The sequence below is a fragment of the Acanthaster planci genome, linkage group LG05 (assembly GCF_054643075.1).
Source record: "Acanthaster planci isolate LZ-2023a linkage group LG05, COTS_SCS, whole genome shotgun sequence".
Classification (NCBI taxonomy): domain Eukaryota; kingdom Metazoa; phylum Echinodermata; class Asteroidea; order Valvatida; family Acanthasteridae; genus Acanthaster; species Acanthaster planci.
Genome location: NC_141781.1, coordinates 14182737 through 14202383, shown reverse-complemented (window position 1 = coordinate 14202383; position 19647 = coordinate 14182737). Strand labels below are relative to the sequence as shown.

Below are 19647 nucleotides of genomic sequence, written 5' to 3'. Positions count from 1 at the left end.
CAAGTCCTCTGTCATGCTGTTCTCTTGTAATTGAAATTAGGGCTGCATGGACAGTGGAAACACCTGATATTCAAATGAGCTGGTTCCTATCTCGCAAATTAGACAGAGCAAATCAGACATGCCACAAAATGGGTGATCAGTTTCAGATTTCGGAGGAGGAAAATTAAGGTTTCTCAGGGTGTTTACTTGTAAGTTGTATTTTAATTCTCTTGACTGGGCTTCTCACTTTCCCTTTGCCCCCATTTACATGTACTTATAAAATAGAAATTAGTTTGTAATAGTGGGTTTTTTAAAATAATGTAGGTCTGTTGGTCAGTACGAAATAAAAATCAGAATGGAAAGAGTGGCTGCCTCATCTGCACACATTGTTAAATAAGATAACAAGTGGACTAGAAGCATTACACATGTACATGTATATCTGTACACGTACCGTACGCTGACAGGCAGTGCCCTTGCAGCTTTTTGATCGATTCCTACAATATGTATGCTGTACTCAATGGCGAATCCAGAACTAATTTTGTTTAGGGGGGACCAAAATTGTTTTTGGTGGGCCAGAAAATTGGAACTTTTTGGTGTAACCTTTCCGGGCCTTTCTATAAGGGTTAGGCTGTGAGCCTATAACATGAATATCTTTCATTTAACATGTGCCAAAAGCAGTTCCGGTATTAACCACTTGCTGCTGGGGGACCCGTTTTTGAGCACATAGGCTTTATACACGAAGCCGGGGAGCCCGAAACCAGAACAAAAGAGCTAGGCCTTGTAATAAAAGACCATACTCAGCACACAAGACTGAGCTGCTGGGCATTACAGCCTTGTTTTGAAACAGTATATCAGGGTTTTGGGCATTTAGTGCGAGTGGATTACCACCGGGGACAAAAGTTCTCCACCACCGCAGCGATGAGACCCACAGCACCGCTGCACGCTAATCTGTTGAAAAGACGTCAGCAGTGCACTGTGCCAGGTTTGTGAATGAAAGTTACATAATACCGCACAATCTGGGCTCTTTTTTACAAGGCTGCAGGCCTGGCTGAAATACTCAGGCGTCAATAGATATATTTGTCTGTCAGGCTAGAGTGGCCACCAGACAGTAGTTCATGTGGGTGTAAACGTCCATTTTTTGAAATGATGAATTTTTGAAGATTTTTGAAAACTGAAAATCTTGAAATTAGTCCGGATGTGTGCACTGCATTTTTCAAACCACCCGGCAGCATGTGGTTAACAATGTGGTCTTGAAACTTTACTGCAATGCTTGAAGTGTTTGAATATTCAATAGAATTGACTATTTGACTACGTTGAATATGCATTACAGCCTGCTGGTAAATGTGTACAGTACTTGTTTTGTGGTTGTGGGGACTAGTGTTGAAACAGACATTGTTGGGATTACAAATGTTACGTGGACCACAATCCCCACAACTGAATTGGTCCCAACTTTCAACAATGTGTTGAAACAGACATTGTTGGAATCATAGATGTTTCGGGGACAATCCCCACAATTCGGTCTCACCTTGCCTAACCATGGAAATCATCCCCTACACATGTAATGCTGTGAAAGTTTGCCCGTACCGGTATGTGCACATGTAGTTAGTATGAGGCCTCTTGTCGAGTTCGGGTGGCCTTTTCTTGTCACAGGTTTTGCGTTCTCGCGCTCGAATGGTAGGAACATGACCCAGAACACTGTTCTTGGAACAAGGTCACACACCACCTCCTCGTCAGGGTTTACACGAACACACGCGAAAACCTGTGAGATTTGATTTTTGAAAAGCTGCAAAACTGGAGACAATGGAAAGTTTTGCACAATTAACATCAATAATTTTCCATGACAGATATGATTTTTTTTAATGGAAAAGAAGTTAGCTCAAACATTAACTCTCGAAGAATGTACATGTACAAGGAGGCCGCCATGTTGCATGTTGCTTGCAACCAGTTGTACATTCCCAGCGTTCGAGCAGCCAACCCACAAACAACAAATCGAGCTGTTCCTGAACATACGAGAACAAGCCGCCCGAACTCAGCCTATGACTAAGAAAACCTCCCAACAGTAATGAACTGAACTATCAGCAGAGTTACAAAGTGTCATTAACCTACTGTAAGTGGTCAATGTTTGTATGCAGGCCCACATGCGTGTATATACATGTATGTACCACATGTAGATGTGACCAAAAATGCAACCACATAACCCCTTAATGAAGTAAAAATATTATAAGTCACCACTTAGGAAATTTGTTGAAAAAGGTAGTGAGACTTTACAAGAAGCAAGAAACGACCCCAGGGAACTGCAAGCAATAAACTAATGCATTCTCCGTAAGGGGGGGAGGGGAAGCAAATGAAATTAAAAAATATGGTAAGCCTGGGATCGACAGTGCCCAAAGAAAACATGCAGGGCATTTGCGCATTAGCTTATGCTGGGAAGTGCCATTTGTATCCCTTTATTTCTCGTTTTCGTGCGCTGTGAACACTATTTTGCATTTTTACTTATACTTTTCACGACTGTTCTTGCCTCGTACAGGTAACCCTAACCCCAAAATAACTCTAAAACTGTTCCGCAGAAAGGGTGCGACTTGTGTGAATCGGCCATGGCTTTGTTCGTACAAAATGATAGATGTACGGTATTGTTTTTGGTCCATGCTTGGTGTGTGTATACATCTGTAACTCACAAGTTTCCCTGTTAACAGGCACTCTTGACACCAGTGCTTGTTAATGCTGACTCATACAGAGTTGCTCAGAGAAACATTTTGGCTCAAGGTTACGGTACACATTGAAGCATTTGATACAGCAATTTGGGGAAGAGGATGTCTACATGTACATGTACGTGTACATGGATGGTATATCCATGGAGAAGGTGATTTGTCAGATCTGCCCTTAAGCATACAGGTACATGTACATGTACATTGTAAATGCGTTGCTTTTCACAAGCAAATGTTACTTAATGTGACGTTGCATGTGGGCTTTTACATAAATTTCCGTTCTAATTAAGTTTGATACCACTGAGTACATGTATGAAAAGTGTACACCATGTACAGATATGTGACCATGGTGTGACACCAGAACTGTTGATAAAGTCTGTCACAAGTCAATTACAAGTCATCCAATCTCATCATGCCACCAGACAACTTCTTTCACAGGAAATATGACAGAGGTGCTCTTGTCAATATTGGCCCCCTCAGTAGTTACAGTACTTTCTTGGATTTGTTATCAGACTTGATTTACATGTATTGGTACATGTACATGTTACTGGGAACTGGTACATGTAAATTATGGTGGACTTGACAGTGCAACACCTGTTCACACATAACGGCAGACTGCTGGATTTAGTGATGGTGTCTGCATGGTATGCAGTGTACAACTGGAAATGACATCGCGCCAACAAATAATTTAATGGAAAATACATGTACGTTTACATGTATCTTGGCACAAAATCACATGTACATTGTATTTGGTTTCCTTCGCTTTTTCTTTCATTGCTTTCCCCTTATTTTACATTTTTTTTCTTTGAGGGGAAGGGGGAGGGGTGGCAATAATTCAGGTTTGCCCCCCTCGCAATGCCCCCGATGTATACATGTATCACATACATGTACATGTACTTTGGCACATCCCAAGTTTTACATTGCTGCATCATCCTGGGCATGTGAAGAACGATAGGCACATACCGTACAGCAATATTGTACATGTACATTACATGTCACGAGATGGCATGTTACTGATATGAGTTGAAACTTTGGTTGTCCGATGAGCTCGGCAGAACACATTTTTCTGAAACTGCAATATAGATACCCCAGCTATTCATTTATTGATTTTTAAAAAAAAAATTCAGAGCTACTAGGGGGCCCCGTGTTGATGCAAAAAAGAACAAAACATGCTTTGCCTGCCCAAAAATGGTGGTGGAATTTGTGTTGTTTGTGTTCTCTTTGTTTATATAGGTACAACAGCGTCCCTTTGGTGGGGACTCAGTATACATGCGCACATAGTTTTTGGGACTACCGGTACGGTACAGGCAAGTTGAATGATAAAATGGGGACAAATTTATGATGGGGAACAAATTGTGTTCCCATAACTAGCTCCTGAATTTCCTTAAATAAGAAACTTTCCTCTGAATGTTTGACTGGCCCTGGCACAAGTTCAGGTGTGCATGGTGCAGTTGGCACAAAGCACATGTATGACCATTTTGTGGTGGAATGTAAACTCTTTGCATGTGCATCCAGCTTGTGTGCAAAATTGAAATGATCCCCACCAGTCTTGCCAGTGTGGGGTACTTCTACGGAGAGCATAAACATGTACACGATATTTGGAATGTAATTTTCACAGCAAAAGTTTAGAAGATTTTCTGTGAAGTTCAGCCCTTTATCTTTTTTTTGAGGAAGAGGAGTCACAGATGGCCTCTGATTGTAAGAATGACCTCGGCCGATATCCCACAAATGAGCATGACCATAGTGACTGATGAAGCCTCAGATTTAATAAAAATAAACGTATTGAGATACAACACTGACCACGAGGAGGAGAAGACTGTGCAGTGATGAATGAAGGTTTTCACGAGCACTAGACACAAGGAGAATGTAAGACACAGATGATGAGTACTGTCAGTCTGAAGATAATGAGACACACAGGAATGAAAACCAGGACGGGATGAACAAGCTTTACTACATCAAAGTGATTCAGCAGTTACTGGCCTCTGAAAGAGCAAGAGGTGTAAAGGAAAGGCAGTCATAATTGGATGTACAGGTGTTGATGAGGGAACGGTAGAGCAACATTTCACAAAATCATACAAAACTGAACATACCAGATGTCCCCAGGCACATGCATATTACATGTGCACATCTACGATGTACATGATAGTGCAATACAATGTTAGGTTACTCATGTATCAGCACATGAACATTGCAAAGTCTACTTTGCACATTACTATGGTACACAGAAAGGTGAATCAAGTTCAGTGATAAATTCAACACCAAGGAGTATGGATTCACATGTAACGGTACATGTACTACATGTACAAGTACAGGTTTATGCTTAAAATAATGTACATGTACATTGCGCATGTAGTGGACAAGTAGTCAGTGGAAGAAATATTGAGGTATATTGTACATGTACATAGCTACGGAAGTTCACATTTTTGGTAAGAATGAATGAAAACACAGTTCAAAATATGATACACGTACATGGACAAAAAAGTACTCAAATGAAAGTCCAGAGTACAAGTGTATGGTATGTAGGTACATGTACTGCACAGCAATAATTAATTGTCTTTGTATGCATTTTATATAATCTTCCCCTCTTTATACCTTACCTACATGTACATTGGACTCGTCAGTTTTCTCATACTACACATAAGTTTAATATTGTGCAGAGGTGTGGGTATGGCATGGCATGAATTATTCATGGCAGCACCGTGGAGCTCAATAAGCTCAGCTGTCTGGTTTAAGCAAGTGGGAGGGGCCAGCATTTAACCATGATTACTGTCCACTCAGCCCCCGAAGGGGAGCCCGCGAAACATGCCGGCCGACATGAGCCGATCAGTCTGACAGTAATTACATTGGGTGCAAGGTATTAGCTGACTATTTATCTCTCCCCCTCCCCTCCTCCTCTCTCATGGAAACAGCATAAAATGTCATCCAGAGATGCCGCTCTGTGGGTGGATTGAAGGGAGGAAGAAATCTTGCCAGTTTCAGCATGGCTGGGCTCAATATTGGCTGGCCGTGGGATTCGTAGCGTGAAGCAACGTCTCGTCACTGATGAGCGGCACTGAGACGAGATTAAGTGGCATGGGCTTCTGGCGGGGATACTCATGATTCTCAAAGTGTTCTGTAATTAGTTATTTACAGGTCTATATTTCCATCACTTATCTTGAGCAAGGAGGATGGTCACAGTCCTCTGCTAAGTTCACTGCTGCTTGAAGCAACAAAAGAATGGATTAGTTGTGGGAGATCACTCAGTAATCCCCCCCTTAAGATCCAGTGATTGTTTACTTGTGGAGATCTGTAGCCAATTACTTCTACAATTCAGTCACCCGAATCAAATCTGTTTGCTGACTAATAATTTTACCCATAGGACTCCACTTGGACGAGATGTCTGCCTTTTCTGCAGCCGGCATGGTGGAAAAGACAATTGTCTACAATAAGAGACAAAGCTTTTTCACTGAGATGATCGAGAAACCCATTGGCAAACTTACATGTACTGAAGCAAAAAACAACAGTTGTGGGCATGCAATTACACTGTACATTTATATAGTAGGAGCCACAGCAAACCAGAAAACATTGTACCCAGATGAACTTGTAGACTTGTAGAACTTCACAAACGTCATGCTTAAAAGACATAAAAATTGTTTTCCCATACATGTGCACAATGCAATTAAAAAATCACGATATTTACAAAGAAGTGATTAAAGGTAAATTTACAGAGCATCAAAATTACAAGGATGTCATCCACCAAATTTTTTTCTCTTAAAGATACAGTAAAACAACACAGTTACAATTATTAAGTTTTTAAGCAGAAGCTTTTAAAAACAATTAGCGGATGCAAGCAAAGTGGGAAAAAGACAGAACTTAAAGAGGGAAGTACATGAATCTTGTCAATAGGTGGCAGATATTTGGCAGTGTAGATAATCCAGGCAATTAATTGCTAGACATTTACGAAGCCCGCAGGAATGGTGGAGATGCATCGTGCCAGCTGTTGTGCAAATGCCATAGAAGTCTGGTTATGAGGGCTTCCTGAGTGCACAGTGCTTTATGAATTTGTTATTACACTGTACTTTGCCTGCAGTATTTCACATTTTTAGCTCTGAGTGGCGTGGTCATAGCAGATGAACCAGTATTGATATCAGAAATGTATGGTTGTGCTTGAAATGTTCAAATATATGTAGGTCAAAACTTACGCCCTCATGTGCCACCTGTTTGTATGTACATGTACACCATAGATGTTTTATTGCACCACAGGAAACAGAGATGTTTCCCTGTCATTGATGACATGTTTTTGTCCTCAGCTATTTCTGCCCATTCTTTATCTGCTGGAAAGAATTATGTTGTAGGAACAATACATGTCGAAAACAAAATGCCTCATCCTTGGTGATGCGTATGTACATGTGCATGTGTCCGAGTCTGTTGTGTATTCCCGTAGTTACCCACAACCTTAGCGGCCCTATACAGTAGCACTTAAATGTAAAATTGATTGGCCCCGTGCACAGCTTGTGTGACCCATATCTGATCTGTAACTGCCGTCTCTGATTTTCCGCCTGGCAGATAAATTCAACTCCTACGTGACCCTCAAGCTGCAGAATGTGAAGTCAACCACTGTGGCCGTTAAAGGGAGCTGGCCTTCCTGGGAGCAGGATTTCATGTTGTAAGTACCCGCCCAACCGCCCCTTCTGTGCAGTGGATATCGGGGGACTGGATCCCACAAAATGAGTCTTATGGCCATCCCCCCTCAGTCATTTTTGTTCCACTGGTAGTTTGTATCAGAAAGAGCAAACCTATGGGATCTTTGTTTTGATTTATTACTCGGTTGGCATCCGGATGAAAATGGACATGCATCATTTGGGCAAAAAGTGTTGAGGTTGCCAATAATTTAGACTGTAAAACGTCCTTTTTCCTGGGCATTTTTCATGTACATAACTCAATAAAGTGGCTCTGGCAAAGTGTGACTAGCTTGGGTCACATTTTGTCTTGCCTTTCAGTTTGTTTGAAGGCATGCAGTGAATCTTTTTAAAGTGTGCTAAAATGGAAGTAATCTTTTTTTTTCTGACAAAGTGGCATCTGAGTTTGTGAATGGAGATTATAACAATAGTCAATTATTATTGAACAAATTGTTCAAAAGAATTCTTTCAGTCTAACTTAGGAGAATTTATTCCATTGTGGATCTGCTTATTGATGGAACTAAAAAGTTGGAACAACGCCATAAATTTATTTTTTCGAGATGATTACTTTCAAAGTTTCAGCAGTCACTTTTAGGAAAGGGCATTCTTACACCAAGGTTTGGGCAACTGGGTGATTGGAGTGACACACCTGTTACACCCTTTGGAAAAGCTTTCTCCTGTTAGTGTTAGCCTTTTATAGGAAGGACAAATTAAGAATACCGCAGTGGGGTGACACAACTGTCACCCTATTCCACCTACTGGTATATGTAGATATATGTACAGTAGTTAGCAGAATCTAGGGAAATTATAAGAAGGTTTATCAGTTAAGAAAATATGCACAGAAAAGCAATCAACTAGCCCAAAAAGTAATCAGTTCAATCTTGAATCACAGAATTCAATAGGAAATGTACATGACCAGCAGTGTAGCAAACCTGGGCACCGAGGACAGAAAGTTTATACAGCACCTGCATCAATCCTTGTCGTCTGATTGCTGGATCGTTGATTACATGCCATTGAATTGTTGTTTCTATTCAATGGCAACCATTTATTAGAACTTCTTTTCTTGTGCCTCCATGGTTCTCACCCCCATCTCATATATTTCATTCCCCGTGAGACACAGAAAAATAATGTAGGGATTGTTGGAACCAGTTTAGCATTACATGGTAAGGGATGTGACCATGCTTCAGACATGAATCTATTTCAGGAAATGGCTGACATTAATTCGTGAGGACTGTTTTTTCTCTTAACAGAAAATGATATTATGATGAGGATTTATGCAGGTATTTTATAAAACAAATAATAAATGTTTTACCCTTGTGCAATGGTAAGAATAATTTCATAAGGTGACAGAGGAAATGTTCCAATTCATGAGGCAAAGCTGAGGGGAAAAGTGAAATGTTCCATTTCATGAGGCAAAGCTGAGAGGAATAGAACATTTCATCTGTCACCTCATGAAATTTTTCTTACCTTTGCACGAATGTGATACATCCCTTATTTGTGTGCTATTATCTGCTGTGTGCTCTGCTAGTCGATGAATAATTCAGGAAAAATGATTACAAACAACCAATCAGATAATGGGGATGTTTAGAAATTAACCCCTTTAAAGGGGTTGCCTGCCCCCCACATTCTTGTGCGACGTAGGTACTAGGCTCCAGCTTGCTTTCCTGTGTACCTTTGGCACTGTCCGAGCTTGTTAATAAGGGAAGGGGGGTAGGGAAAGGAACTGTGCAGGCAGATGTCCTCATCTCGAGAGCTGAAGATGCGGCACTCCTTCCCAGGAAATGGACAGAGGTGAGAGTCTTGCCCCGAGGACACTCCATTTTGATCAGACCATCCTGACTTACATTCCTATATCAAGTGACTTTGCACGTGCAACTTGTTCACCTGCATACATGTACATGTACATGTATAGTGTACATATATGTATCTTGTTGAAATACAAGTACTGTGCATACATTGTACATGTAAGGAGGGGTCAGTTACCATACCGGTAGCTTGGATTGCTTGTGAACTGTGTGGGCACTTTTTTTAGATTGTTATGAACATAATCTTTTCATAGACTGCTACATGTACAGTAAGTGCCAATAATTTGAATGTTCTTTTTCATTTTGCAACTTAACCCTGTTGAAGAAGTCCATACAATGCCTGTCGTTGCCCTGTACCACATCATACATGGATATGTGTAAACTAATGTGCATTGGGTTGGATTGAACATCTTACATGCCCGTGTAAACTGATCGGAGCTCCATAATGAAAAACTCAATACTAACCCGACCTGACTCTAAAAACCCAACCTAACCCAACCGGAGGTCAGAACTTTTCAGGTTTGGCCAGTTTTGGTTTAGAGTCAGGTTTGTACAACTGTAACCTGGACATCTTACATACATGTATGTACATATGGTACATCTACATGTACACAGTATCTAATGTAACTAATCAGATTCAGATCTCAAGAAAGGAATTGTACATGTAGAGCTATCATAATCATTTATGTAGAAGTGATCAGAGTTTCAGAAGCATCATATGAATCCACGAGGACAGGTCTCCTGGCAGTAATTTTGGCTTCACATACCTACATGTACATGGACTAGTACAATGCATGCCGTGAATTTTTATACCAAAATTTGGGGCATCAAGGCAGTTGCTACTAAAGTACTAATACATGTATTCAAAGTAAACTGAGGCAAAGGAAGAGCAAAATAACCCCAAACATTCAGGGCATTGGTATGAATTCTAGAGTGAATGTTAAACTTCTCTGCACTCTCAACTTTGAGACAAAAGCTTGATTAGATTCCTCCAGAAGTTGACTGGAGGCTTACACTTTACATATTAGTACATGTAACAGGTTCTGTCAAATGTCCGTGTACATGTACAGGTACATGTATGTTGACATATCCTTTGAGAGTACCAAGTAATTCTTTGTTGGGTCTTTTGTTATACAAGTTCTTGTAATTTTTAACAGATACCGGTAGCAGGGTTATAAATAGCCTAGAGCACAACAATCTGGTAATTTAGAATCTTGCTGTGACGTCAATGAAATATTTATAAACACATCCGTAGAGTAATCATATTTAACATTGTGTAATATACGGTACCCCAGCGAATAAAAAAAATTGTATAAGGGGACAAAAATTGAATGTACTTGTTTGATTGCGGAGACCTAGTGGTACATGTTGTTCAGTCCAGATGTTTGATTGTTGATTTAAATTTTTTTTCTCTTCAAATTGCCTCATTTATAATTTGTCTTGAATGACAGAACTGCATTTGCCATACTTGCGTAGTTTGGTTAACCAAGTCAACCAGGGAAATAAAAATCTGCCCCTATGATTTCCAACTGTATTACAAATCACCTTGGAATGATATGCTTTGGTTCGTACAGTGTTGGTCTGCTTTCCTCAATTCTCTTCTTTGAGCAACATGTAAAGGCATTAATAAGTGAACTAATGTATGCGTAACTAATGCAGATAGGTTTGGTATAGACATGGCTCTCTCCAGCCCCAGGATTAAAAGGTTTTGGAGTGATAAATGGGCCAGATGTGCTCAGAAAGACCAACACTTTGGTACTGCAGTTGATGCGTGGCCCCATACTCTGGCTGTGCACGTATTTATCTTGGGAGCAACAGTGCAAATTTATTTTGGCTTAATAGTCCCTGCAGCCTCTGAAATACATCTTTTTTTTTGGCTAATTGGCTTTTCCAATTCATGAATATTTTTGAAGAGCATAAATTGCACTAGCAGTATATCGTACATGGAACTGAAAATCTGACTTGTTCTTTTCATACATGTACATGTAGACGTAGATAAGGACTGCATGGTTATTTATGTGATAAGTACATGTAACGGGGGCAGAGTTACTTTGTTACGGTAATTTTTCCACAGAGAAATGGATAACCGCAAGATGTACGCATGTACATGTACATTATGTTCATGTATGTTGCATTGGGACCATACCTGTTATACTCCACAGTTTTTGTCTGAACCTTACAAGTGCTACATGGACTTCTAGGTATCTGTTAATGAATGAAAGATAAAAAGCATGACAGTTCAGAATAAAAAGGGGGAAGAATTTCCTTTGCATAGAAATAAATATACGTACCTCTACATGTAGATAATTTTTACGCCCAAATTTGGCTCTGTTCAAATTCATGGATTTATTAAAAGTATCCATAATCAACCCAAAAGTATCACATGGACATTTCAGCTTTAAGTGCATGCTTAATTACACAAAGATAACTAATATGACTCTGTTATACAGTGATAGAGCTATTCAGCAAGGCAAAGCTGAGCCATATGGCCTGCCATACGCCAACCACAAAGCACTATCTTATCCATAGAATGTACATATAAAATGATCTTCAGGCAAACTTGAATTCTCAGTTCTGATTGGTTGATCCATGGCAACAAACAGTGTGATGTACATGTATGCATGTAACTCTGTTGCACGGTCCATGCACTAACAGACTAAACTCCACGTAATGTGCTTTTCTAACTTAATGCACTGCATTATTTTTACACTAAAAGCAAATGCACATCTGCATGACTGTAAATTCAAAAGTGGCACGTTTGCCTGTGCTGATTGTAACATGCGTTTAAATGCATGCTCAATTCTGACAATTACATCCTTAGTGTAAGCCCTAGCTCTTGTTGTGGTTTTTATTGAAATAAGCTAAAACATAAACAATTCCAGTGCTCACGAGATAAAAATTACAGAATTGTGGTACATCGGTGTTACTGTTTTTGCTGTGCACACGTACCAATATGATGCCTTTTGTCTTCTTTTTTTTTAGGTAAAGCACCCAAAGGCCCCTTTACCATCTTTACTGCACATCAAGTTTGCTTTAAGATAATTCCGTTATCATGTTCACGCTCATTGAACATGGAATAATGTAGCGTTTCTGTGTCCCGCACAACTATGAGGCCAATCATGGCCGAGTAATATACACTGATCTACATGTACATGTGGAATAGAACCCGGGCCACAGGAAAGAACCACTATAAACTGTATCAACCTGACTCACCTCATGAAATACACGTACATGTATAACATGTATAACACAATTCTCTTTATACATATGGTGTGCATATAGCGGTATACATGTACATGTGCCGGTATATATATGTACATGTAAATATACATGTATGTGCATGCACGGTACATGTGTGTGCCTTGTAATGGAGTACCAAAGGGTGACATCACTGTGAACCAGAAAGTGCAGTGCAAACAAATGGAGTATGCGCGCTTGTTGGTTCACGCGCAGGTTCTCGCGCTAATGCCTTTTCAAGTACACACATAATTGTGCACATGACATATTCACTTGGGTACTCTATAATACAAAATTCCATTTTTTAAAACTTTTCTTTTGCACATAGCAAACAAATTCCACAACTACATACATACATGTACATGTACTGTAGTTTGGTTACTCAATGTACATGTACATGTACTTCCCCTACATGGACATGTGCACCATTGAAGCTCTTTGTGTTGCATAACTAATCCCAAATGTAAACACCACGGCCAAATTCAGGACACTAAGCACATGGAATAAATGTGATTCCAGATTGTGCAATAGTTATATACCTTACATGTAGTTGGATCCATATTTTGACAGTCTTCCATTTTGTGTCTGTTATTGTGTACATTCATGGGAAGTATCGCTGGTTGAGTAGATCTTACTAAGTGAGACCAGATGCATTATTGCAGTAGGATATATGCATTGCATAATATGTACATGTAGTACTCACTTTTTGGGAAGAGACATTGTAAATTTGTTCATTTGTTCAAAACTGGAGCATATTCCCACTGCTCTCAGAATTCCAAAACTAATAAAGGAACAATTGAACCAAAAAATGTATTTTACAGTCCATACATGTACACATGTAAATGGATTTCCGCTGCCGTACACATGTCATGAGGCAGGACACTGACGTTTTTGCCAATGAGGTCTGGTTCACATAGCAACTGTGTGTAATGCTGTCAAGCTGGACCTGCATTCACAAACCAGCCAAGGATGTGTCTACCTTTAACTGAGCTGTCCACCTGCCCGTTATATACCCCCCAAGTGCACTCTTCATTCACAAGGGGCCAATATTATCACCACAACCCACAGTGCTGCCCCACGAGTCCAGCCCAAGACACGACAGCTAATGACATGATGGACAGGCAAGCTGAATTGTGATGACACCTTTGCCCCACCCACCTCTCACAATCAAATTTCCATGCAAATTGTATCCAGCAATGTCGCAGTGTGGGTAAACCTTAAGGTGCCTCTTGGCCTTCAGCCAAGTAATGCAGAATGTGATTTCTGAGTACAAATTTTCTGGCTCCAAAAATGGTTTGGGTTTCATCAAGCCTCAAGGGAATTGGATGAATACATGTACATGTACCAAAAGGTTAAGCTGCTGATACATCAGAATTACTGCATGCCGATGTGCTGGTTTGTTTGTTTGTTTGTGGAAGGGCAGAAGATTTAATTTGGCTGATGCCAATAATTAATGAAAGGCTCGGCACGGAACACGAGATGCTTTCGTCTGCGCTTGTTTGGATACAGTCCAACAGATGGCCAGATCCTCCTATAAACTGTAATGAAAAATTTCCTTTCCCCAGAACAAGACTAGATGTTCCTTACATATAGGTGCATGTTCCATTACATGTATAATAATGAATGTGAATTTTTGTCAAGACTGCTGTTGTAGTAGTGCCGGTATGCATACACAGGGTGCATGTATTCGAGAAGTCAAACTGCATCCTGTCCTGCAACCTACTGTTGCAGTTTATGACCCTTTTAAATAGTAATTTGTAAGTAAAATGAGAACAAGATGCACCGACATACTTTTAAAAAGGTGAGCACATGTACTTTACAGTTTGGATGGGTTGTTTATCACCCGAGGGATGTGTTTCACTACAGGGTTAATAACATACGTTCTAGATCACTACAGTCAACGGCGATTTTGTTCATCATACATGTAGCAGCAAGTCAGTAAGTCAAAGTTGTGAATTAGGGTTTCTTCTGAAACCAATTGATCGTCCACTGTAACCTTTAATTACTGCACTGCAAGCTCGAGAGGATGTTGCAGGATACACGTGTCCCATACACATGCACATGGATGATGTAATTTATCTGAAATCTGATACACGTGCAACGTGTACGTTGTAATTCATATTCAGAGGTAGCTGAAACGAAATGTACAGTATGTGACACAAATGTGGACCATGTCCCACCACGTGGAATCATAGTGAAAACAAGACAAAGTTGTCACCAAGTGTTTTTTTTTGGTTCTTTCTAGGTGGTTGTGTTTATGTTTTGGCTTGTTTATTTGCATATTTTTAATTTTGTCATGTTTTTTGGCTCAGATTTGGCGTGTGATATCACATTGGATTGACAGATTTTACCAGAGCTGAATAATGTGTTTTTTTCTGGCAGGAAAGAGAAGTTATATATTTGCAGTGCTTGATTTTTTTTCATTTTAACTGTTATGCACAAATGCATGTTTTGTCCATTCGAATTTTTTTTCATTTCCAGATTTTTGGGGATTTTGTTTTTGCCTGATAAGGAAAACACATTGTAATGCATATACTGACACATTCTGACAGCTGAATACATTTGGTTTTTTTTTAAGCATTGAGAATGGTTGAATTGCACAGTACCATCTTGCATTAGGGTTACATGTATTTTAGAAATTAGGGGTCCAAAAGTGTGATATTTTCATGTCCCTAGCTGTTAAATCTGACTTTTGTTACATCTGACATGGAAATGTCACCGGAATTGTTTTCATACTCTTACTATTTGTTTGGCAGATTTGCATTTATCCATCACTCTTGGAAATTAGGCAATGTGTTCTGAACTTACAAAATCATATGTCAGATGTAACAGGGACATGAAAAACATGGACCCCTAATTTCTGGAATATCCCATCACGGAGCTGGAGGAAACGCTGCTGTCAAATCAATAAATGCACTTGATTTGCTTGTAGCCAGTTGGATCATATGCCGAATGTATCATCATTGACACTAATGGCAGCCACTAGAAAAGCCTCTTGTCTCTAGTTTGTTCCGAGCCTGGATCTTGTCAGCAGGTGAGAAAGCACCTCTCGTTGATTTCAAACTCCAAAATAAATTTCCATTGTCTTCTACATGTACATGTACGTTCTTTGCTGTAATGTTTGTGTCATTTTAATAAATGGGCTTGAAAAAATGCAGCTTAAATGAAAGCAAAAGCTAAAGTTATGAAAGGAATTGTTTAAAAGTGACACATAAAGAGGCTCACTGTATTTCATGGAAAGATTAAAATTGTCATAAAGAGTTAGAAAGATGTGCAAAAAATCTTAATTTTCACTGCCTCTTGAAAGACCTCATGTGTTTTACCCAAAGATTATAGTGTTTCACTGATGCCTTCAATCAGATCTTTTTATGTTGGGCTCAAATTTTGACCGCAAATTTAACAATTGGACTGAATTGAATTAGCCTCTGTCTAAGACTTGTTATCATCACTCTTAAGCATTCAGATTGTCATATAGTGGATACTGTCCAACATGACGTTATTCTCATACAGATACCTGCGTTGTAGACAACAGGAAATAATGGCCATTTCATTGAAGCGGGCTTTCTGCAGCCAAGTATAGTTGAAAACTACGGTGCATTTATTGCCCACTGCATCCAAAATTTTAAACTTGGGCAGCCACATTTTTAAAGCTTGGGGGCTACCTTTTAGACGTGGCACAGGTCAGAAATGAGCAAAAACTCTGCGGGTCTCTAGGCTGTATAGGTTGGAGGATGTTGAGAGTTGTGAGCAAAATTCCAGATGGGTTGATTGGAATGACTTTACAGAAGCGCTTTTGTTACTGTGTGCACCAGCTTCATTCATGCGGGTTTTCCCCTCACAGTACAGACGTCAGGTTGGCCAACGGTTCACAGAGCTCACTTGTGCTTGACAGTGCTTCACAGCGCTTGACATCAGTGCCCACATTGGTGTGCACATGCCGTCAAAGTGCTGTCGTGTTTTCTCTTGTGGGCAGGAGAACCCTTAGCAGTTTGTGCGTGAAGCTCTTCCTAAGTTATGTTGGCTTTGCTAGCAAAAAAACAACCAGATTTGACAAGCGTGTACTGTATGCCGTGTGTCATGGTTAAAGGTACAATGTAGATTACATAGAGACTGCGATTAGCAAAGTCAACCAAACTGATCAAATTGTTTTTGCATTTTAAAAGATGCTGAAGTATACCAGTGCTTTAACCATGGAAAAAAGCATTTTATTGTCAGGACAGTAACCATGGGTTGAAACATCACTTTTTTAAATTTGAAGCCTTCACTGTTACACATCTAGAATGTACATGTACAATGGTGTACAAATACAGGCCTACTCCTACCAGAATTGTTACATGTATACGCATGCATGGGTATGTCGAAGTACTGTACACAGAAGGATGTATACATTGTCAACCATTTCCAAAGCTACCAGGCAAGACATTGTTGTAATAACTTTAAGTGATAGAATTGGCCGTAAATTTCTACCGTTATGTTGCACATAGAAACATGCTTATCTAAGTGCAATTTACCAATGCAGCGTATCACTGTCAGACATCTAGAATGATGGATGAAAGCATCCCTGTGATAAATCTAGGCGATTTGAATTGCTGATAAAAAAGAGTACAAAAACCTGCGACCAGTAGAAAGGCGGTGGGAAAGGGACAAAAAAAATCAAATTGCCCTGCCTTCTCAAACTTGAAGGACTTGGTTGTTTGCCTTCAGAGGAATCCAAACAGCTACCCAATCACGAAAGGTACATGTACATTTGCCCTTGTACTTCAAGCATACTTGTAGTGTTGTATGGAGGATGGCAGATACATGTACATGTAAGTGGCTGTGGGCGTGTCTTGGAGAGGGGAAGGGGGGGACGTGTGGTGAGTGAAAAAAACCTACTAGTATTGGCCTGGGCATTTGGGCAACTTCTTATCTTGATGAATTCTGACACAGAGCCTGCATAAAGTGTATCTACATGTAATTTAGAAAGTTTAAGTGTAATTAATTCATGAGAAATGTACAAAGCGAGAAAACGTTTAACCACTTGATGAGGGAAGGCATACAAATACAATCCGGCTACGGTTTCTGCATACCCACCGGTATGCAGACAGACATGGCTGATGACTACATGTAGCAAAAATGTCAAGCACACTTCAGCTCATCTCGGGCTAACATGTGAACACGCAAATTTCCTACTTGTTTAGTATACAAGCAAATACAGTTGTCCAAGAAGTCTGTGGGGCCAGACCTCGTGTCAAGCTTGGCCGGTGTGCATAGTCTGTTGTAGCAAATTTCGGTCTATGGACACACTTAAAAGTGCTCAGAAATCTGGGGTTTTGGTTAGAAATACTGTACAAATACTGTACTGCTGAAACACATGCAATAAATGACTCTCGTGAATCAGTGTTTGTGTACAAAAGTTGCTCACTATATCCTGCCATTTGGCAGGTTTGGAAAGTCCAGCTGTTTGGCCAAAAATAATACCGTTGGCAAGTGGTTCAGTATTAGAAGATTTCTTTTGAAGCCTCGAGTATTATGATTGTCATCATTGACGACAAAGTGCACATGCAATCGCACTCATCCCCTTCGAGATTGAGCCACTTTTTCTCAGCCCTAATTGTTCATTTTTCTTCATTTGTTTTGTTACCGAGCGACTCAATATTGCCAATCTGTCTCCTAGAAAATCCCAACATTACGCTGTTGGCATCCAAATTTAGGCATGATGGAGTCGGCCAGATATTGTCCCTGACAGCGACAATTGGAAGGCAGATTGGAAAAAAAAACTCCGTAACTTCTCCAGCATGTCTGGATAGTTAACGCTGAGCACGTTTTGGTCAAGACTAACTCCTTCTAATGGATATGTACATGTACATGTACATATGGGAATAGATGTGTGACGTGATACAGGTTTTGGCTGCTCACAAAACTTTATTTTTCTAATGGGATCATCACACTTTTTATTGCTTTCTGTCTTGTTAACACGAGCATGTACACATGTACATGTACCAATGAAAAAGGATTTGTACTGCAGTGTATATGTACATGCATTATATTTGAGAGCCATACAGAAGTAGCAGTGAGCTATCATCATTATAATGCTAAAATGGACAGACAATCTTATCATGGCATTTCCTGTGCAAGTGACCATCAATTTTGATCAGTCTTTGATTTTTTTGTTTCAGGATTCTGATACAGTGACATGAAACACTTCGAGAGGTTTAAGGAATTTCTGATGTCACTGTTTTGTTAATTTTTATGAAACCCACCGTGGGCAGGTTTTTGTCCATTGATGCAAAGCGTACTTGTACATTATCGAAAGGAAATTGCTCTTTCACTGCAGTTGCATGTAGATGTCAAATCTTGAGACTGAGGGATTTTTTCCTCTTTCATTTATTTGAATAGAGTTCAAAAAGATCTTCCACAGGAACATGTTGTATGAATGAATAGATTAACAAGTGTCAGGGTATTTCTCAAAAGCTGATGGATCCAGTTCGAATTCACTAGGTACATGCAGTTCATGCATACAGGAACTTTTTATTGTCACGAATAATGGGCACGTTGATAGATACCCCACTAACTGAGTAACACCTACTGTATGTGCAGGCTTAATGTACGGTATCCTCTAGAGGCCTCATGGCTCTTTGTATCATAAGCTGTGTTCCTTCTTTTCTGCTGAAACTAACACAAAGGTTGAATTTCTGTGGCTAGGGAAAACAACTCTGAAATGTACTTTGTTGCAAGAATGCTCTGTCAGTTTTCTTTTCACTGGTCTGTGGTGAAACCCTGAGATGTCTCATATTTTCTCGGGAGTCCATGAATCACAAACCCGTACATCCAGTCCACCAGAGAAAACCGCATCCTTTTATATCATTTCCCACTATGCACCGTACATGCAGGGCAGCTTGCCTGTACATTAATAAATTCTGCTTAATGAAGCATTGAGTTGGGGGGGGTGGTACAAACAGTATCGGGCAACAGCATAGGCTGGAAAGGACAGTCACTGTGACCCCCCCTTCCCCGCAAGGATTTGATCTCTGCATTTATAATTTAGCAGCTCGTTGTTGCCACCGCTGCACAGTTTTCAGTGTAAGAGACAGTAATAATTATTGCAGGCCTCGAAGGGGGTCGATACACTCGGGAAATCAAGCAGTTCATTCCGGCAGCGGATGCATTAAAGAATTGCAAATGTGACAAATCAAATTGCGAGCCATCTATTATTTCTATGAAGTGCATGGCCTAGAATACACTTCTAACCAACTCATGGGACATGATGTAAACATACATGTA

General features: G+C 40.0%; 1 protein-coding gene across 12 annotated transcripts in view; it reads left to right on the top strand.

The window, feature by feature from the left end:
• The window catches only part of LOC110977314 (protein unc-13 homolog B-like), a 134590-nt gene that overhangs the window by 19805 nt on the left and 95138 nt on the right, over window positions 1–19647 (top strand). For all 12 annotated transcript variants that reach the window (XM_087137461.1, XM_087137462.1, XM_087137464.1 and 9 more), the window contains exon 3: window positions 7230–7329. In XM_087137461.1, the coding sequence (XP_086993587.1) occupies window positions 7230–7329 (100 nt within the window). The remainder of the gene's footprint in view (window positions 1–7229; window positions 7330–19647) is intronic.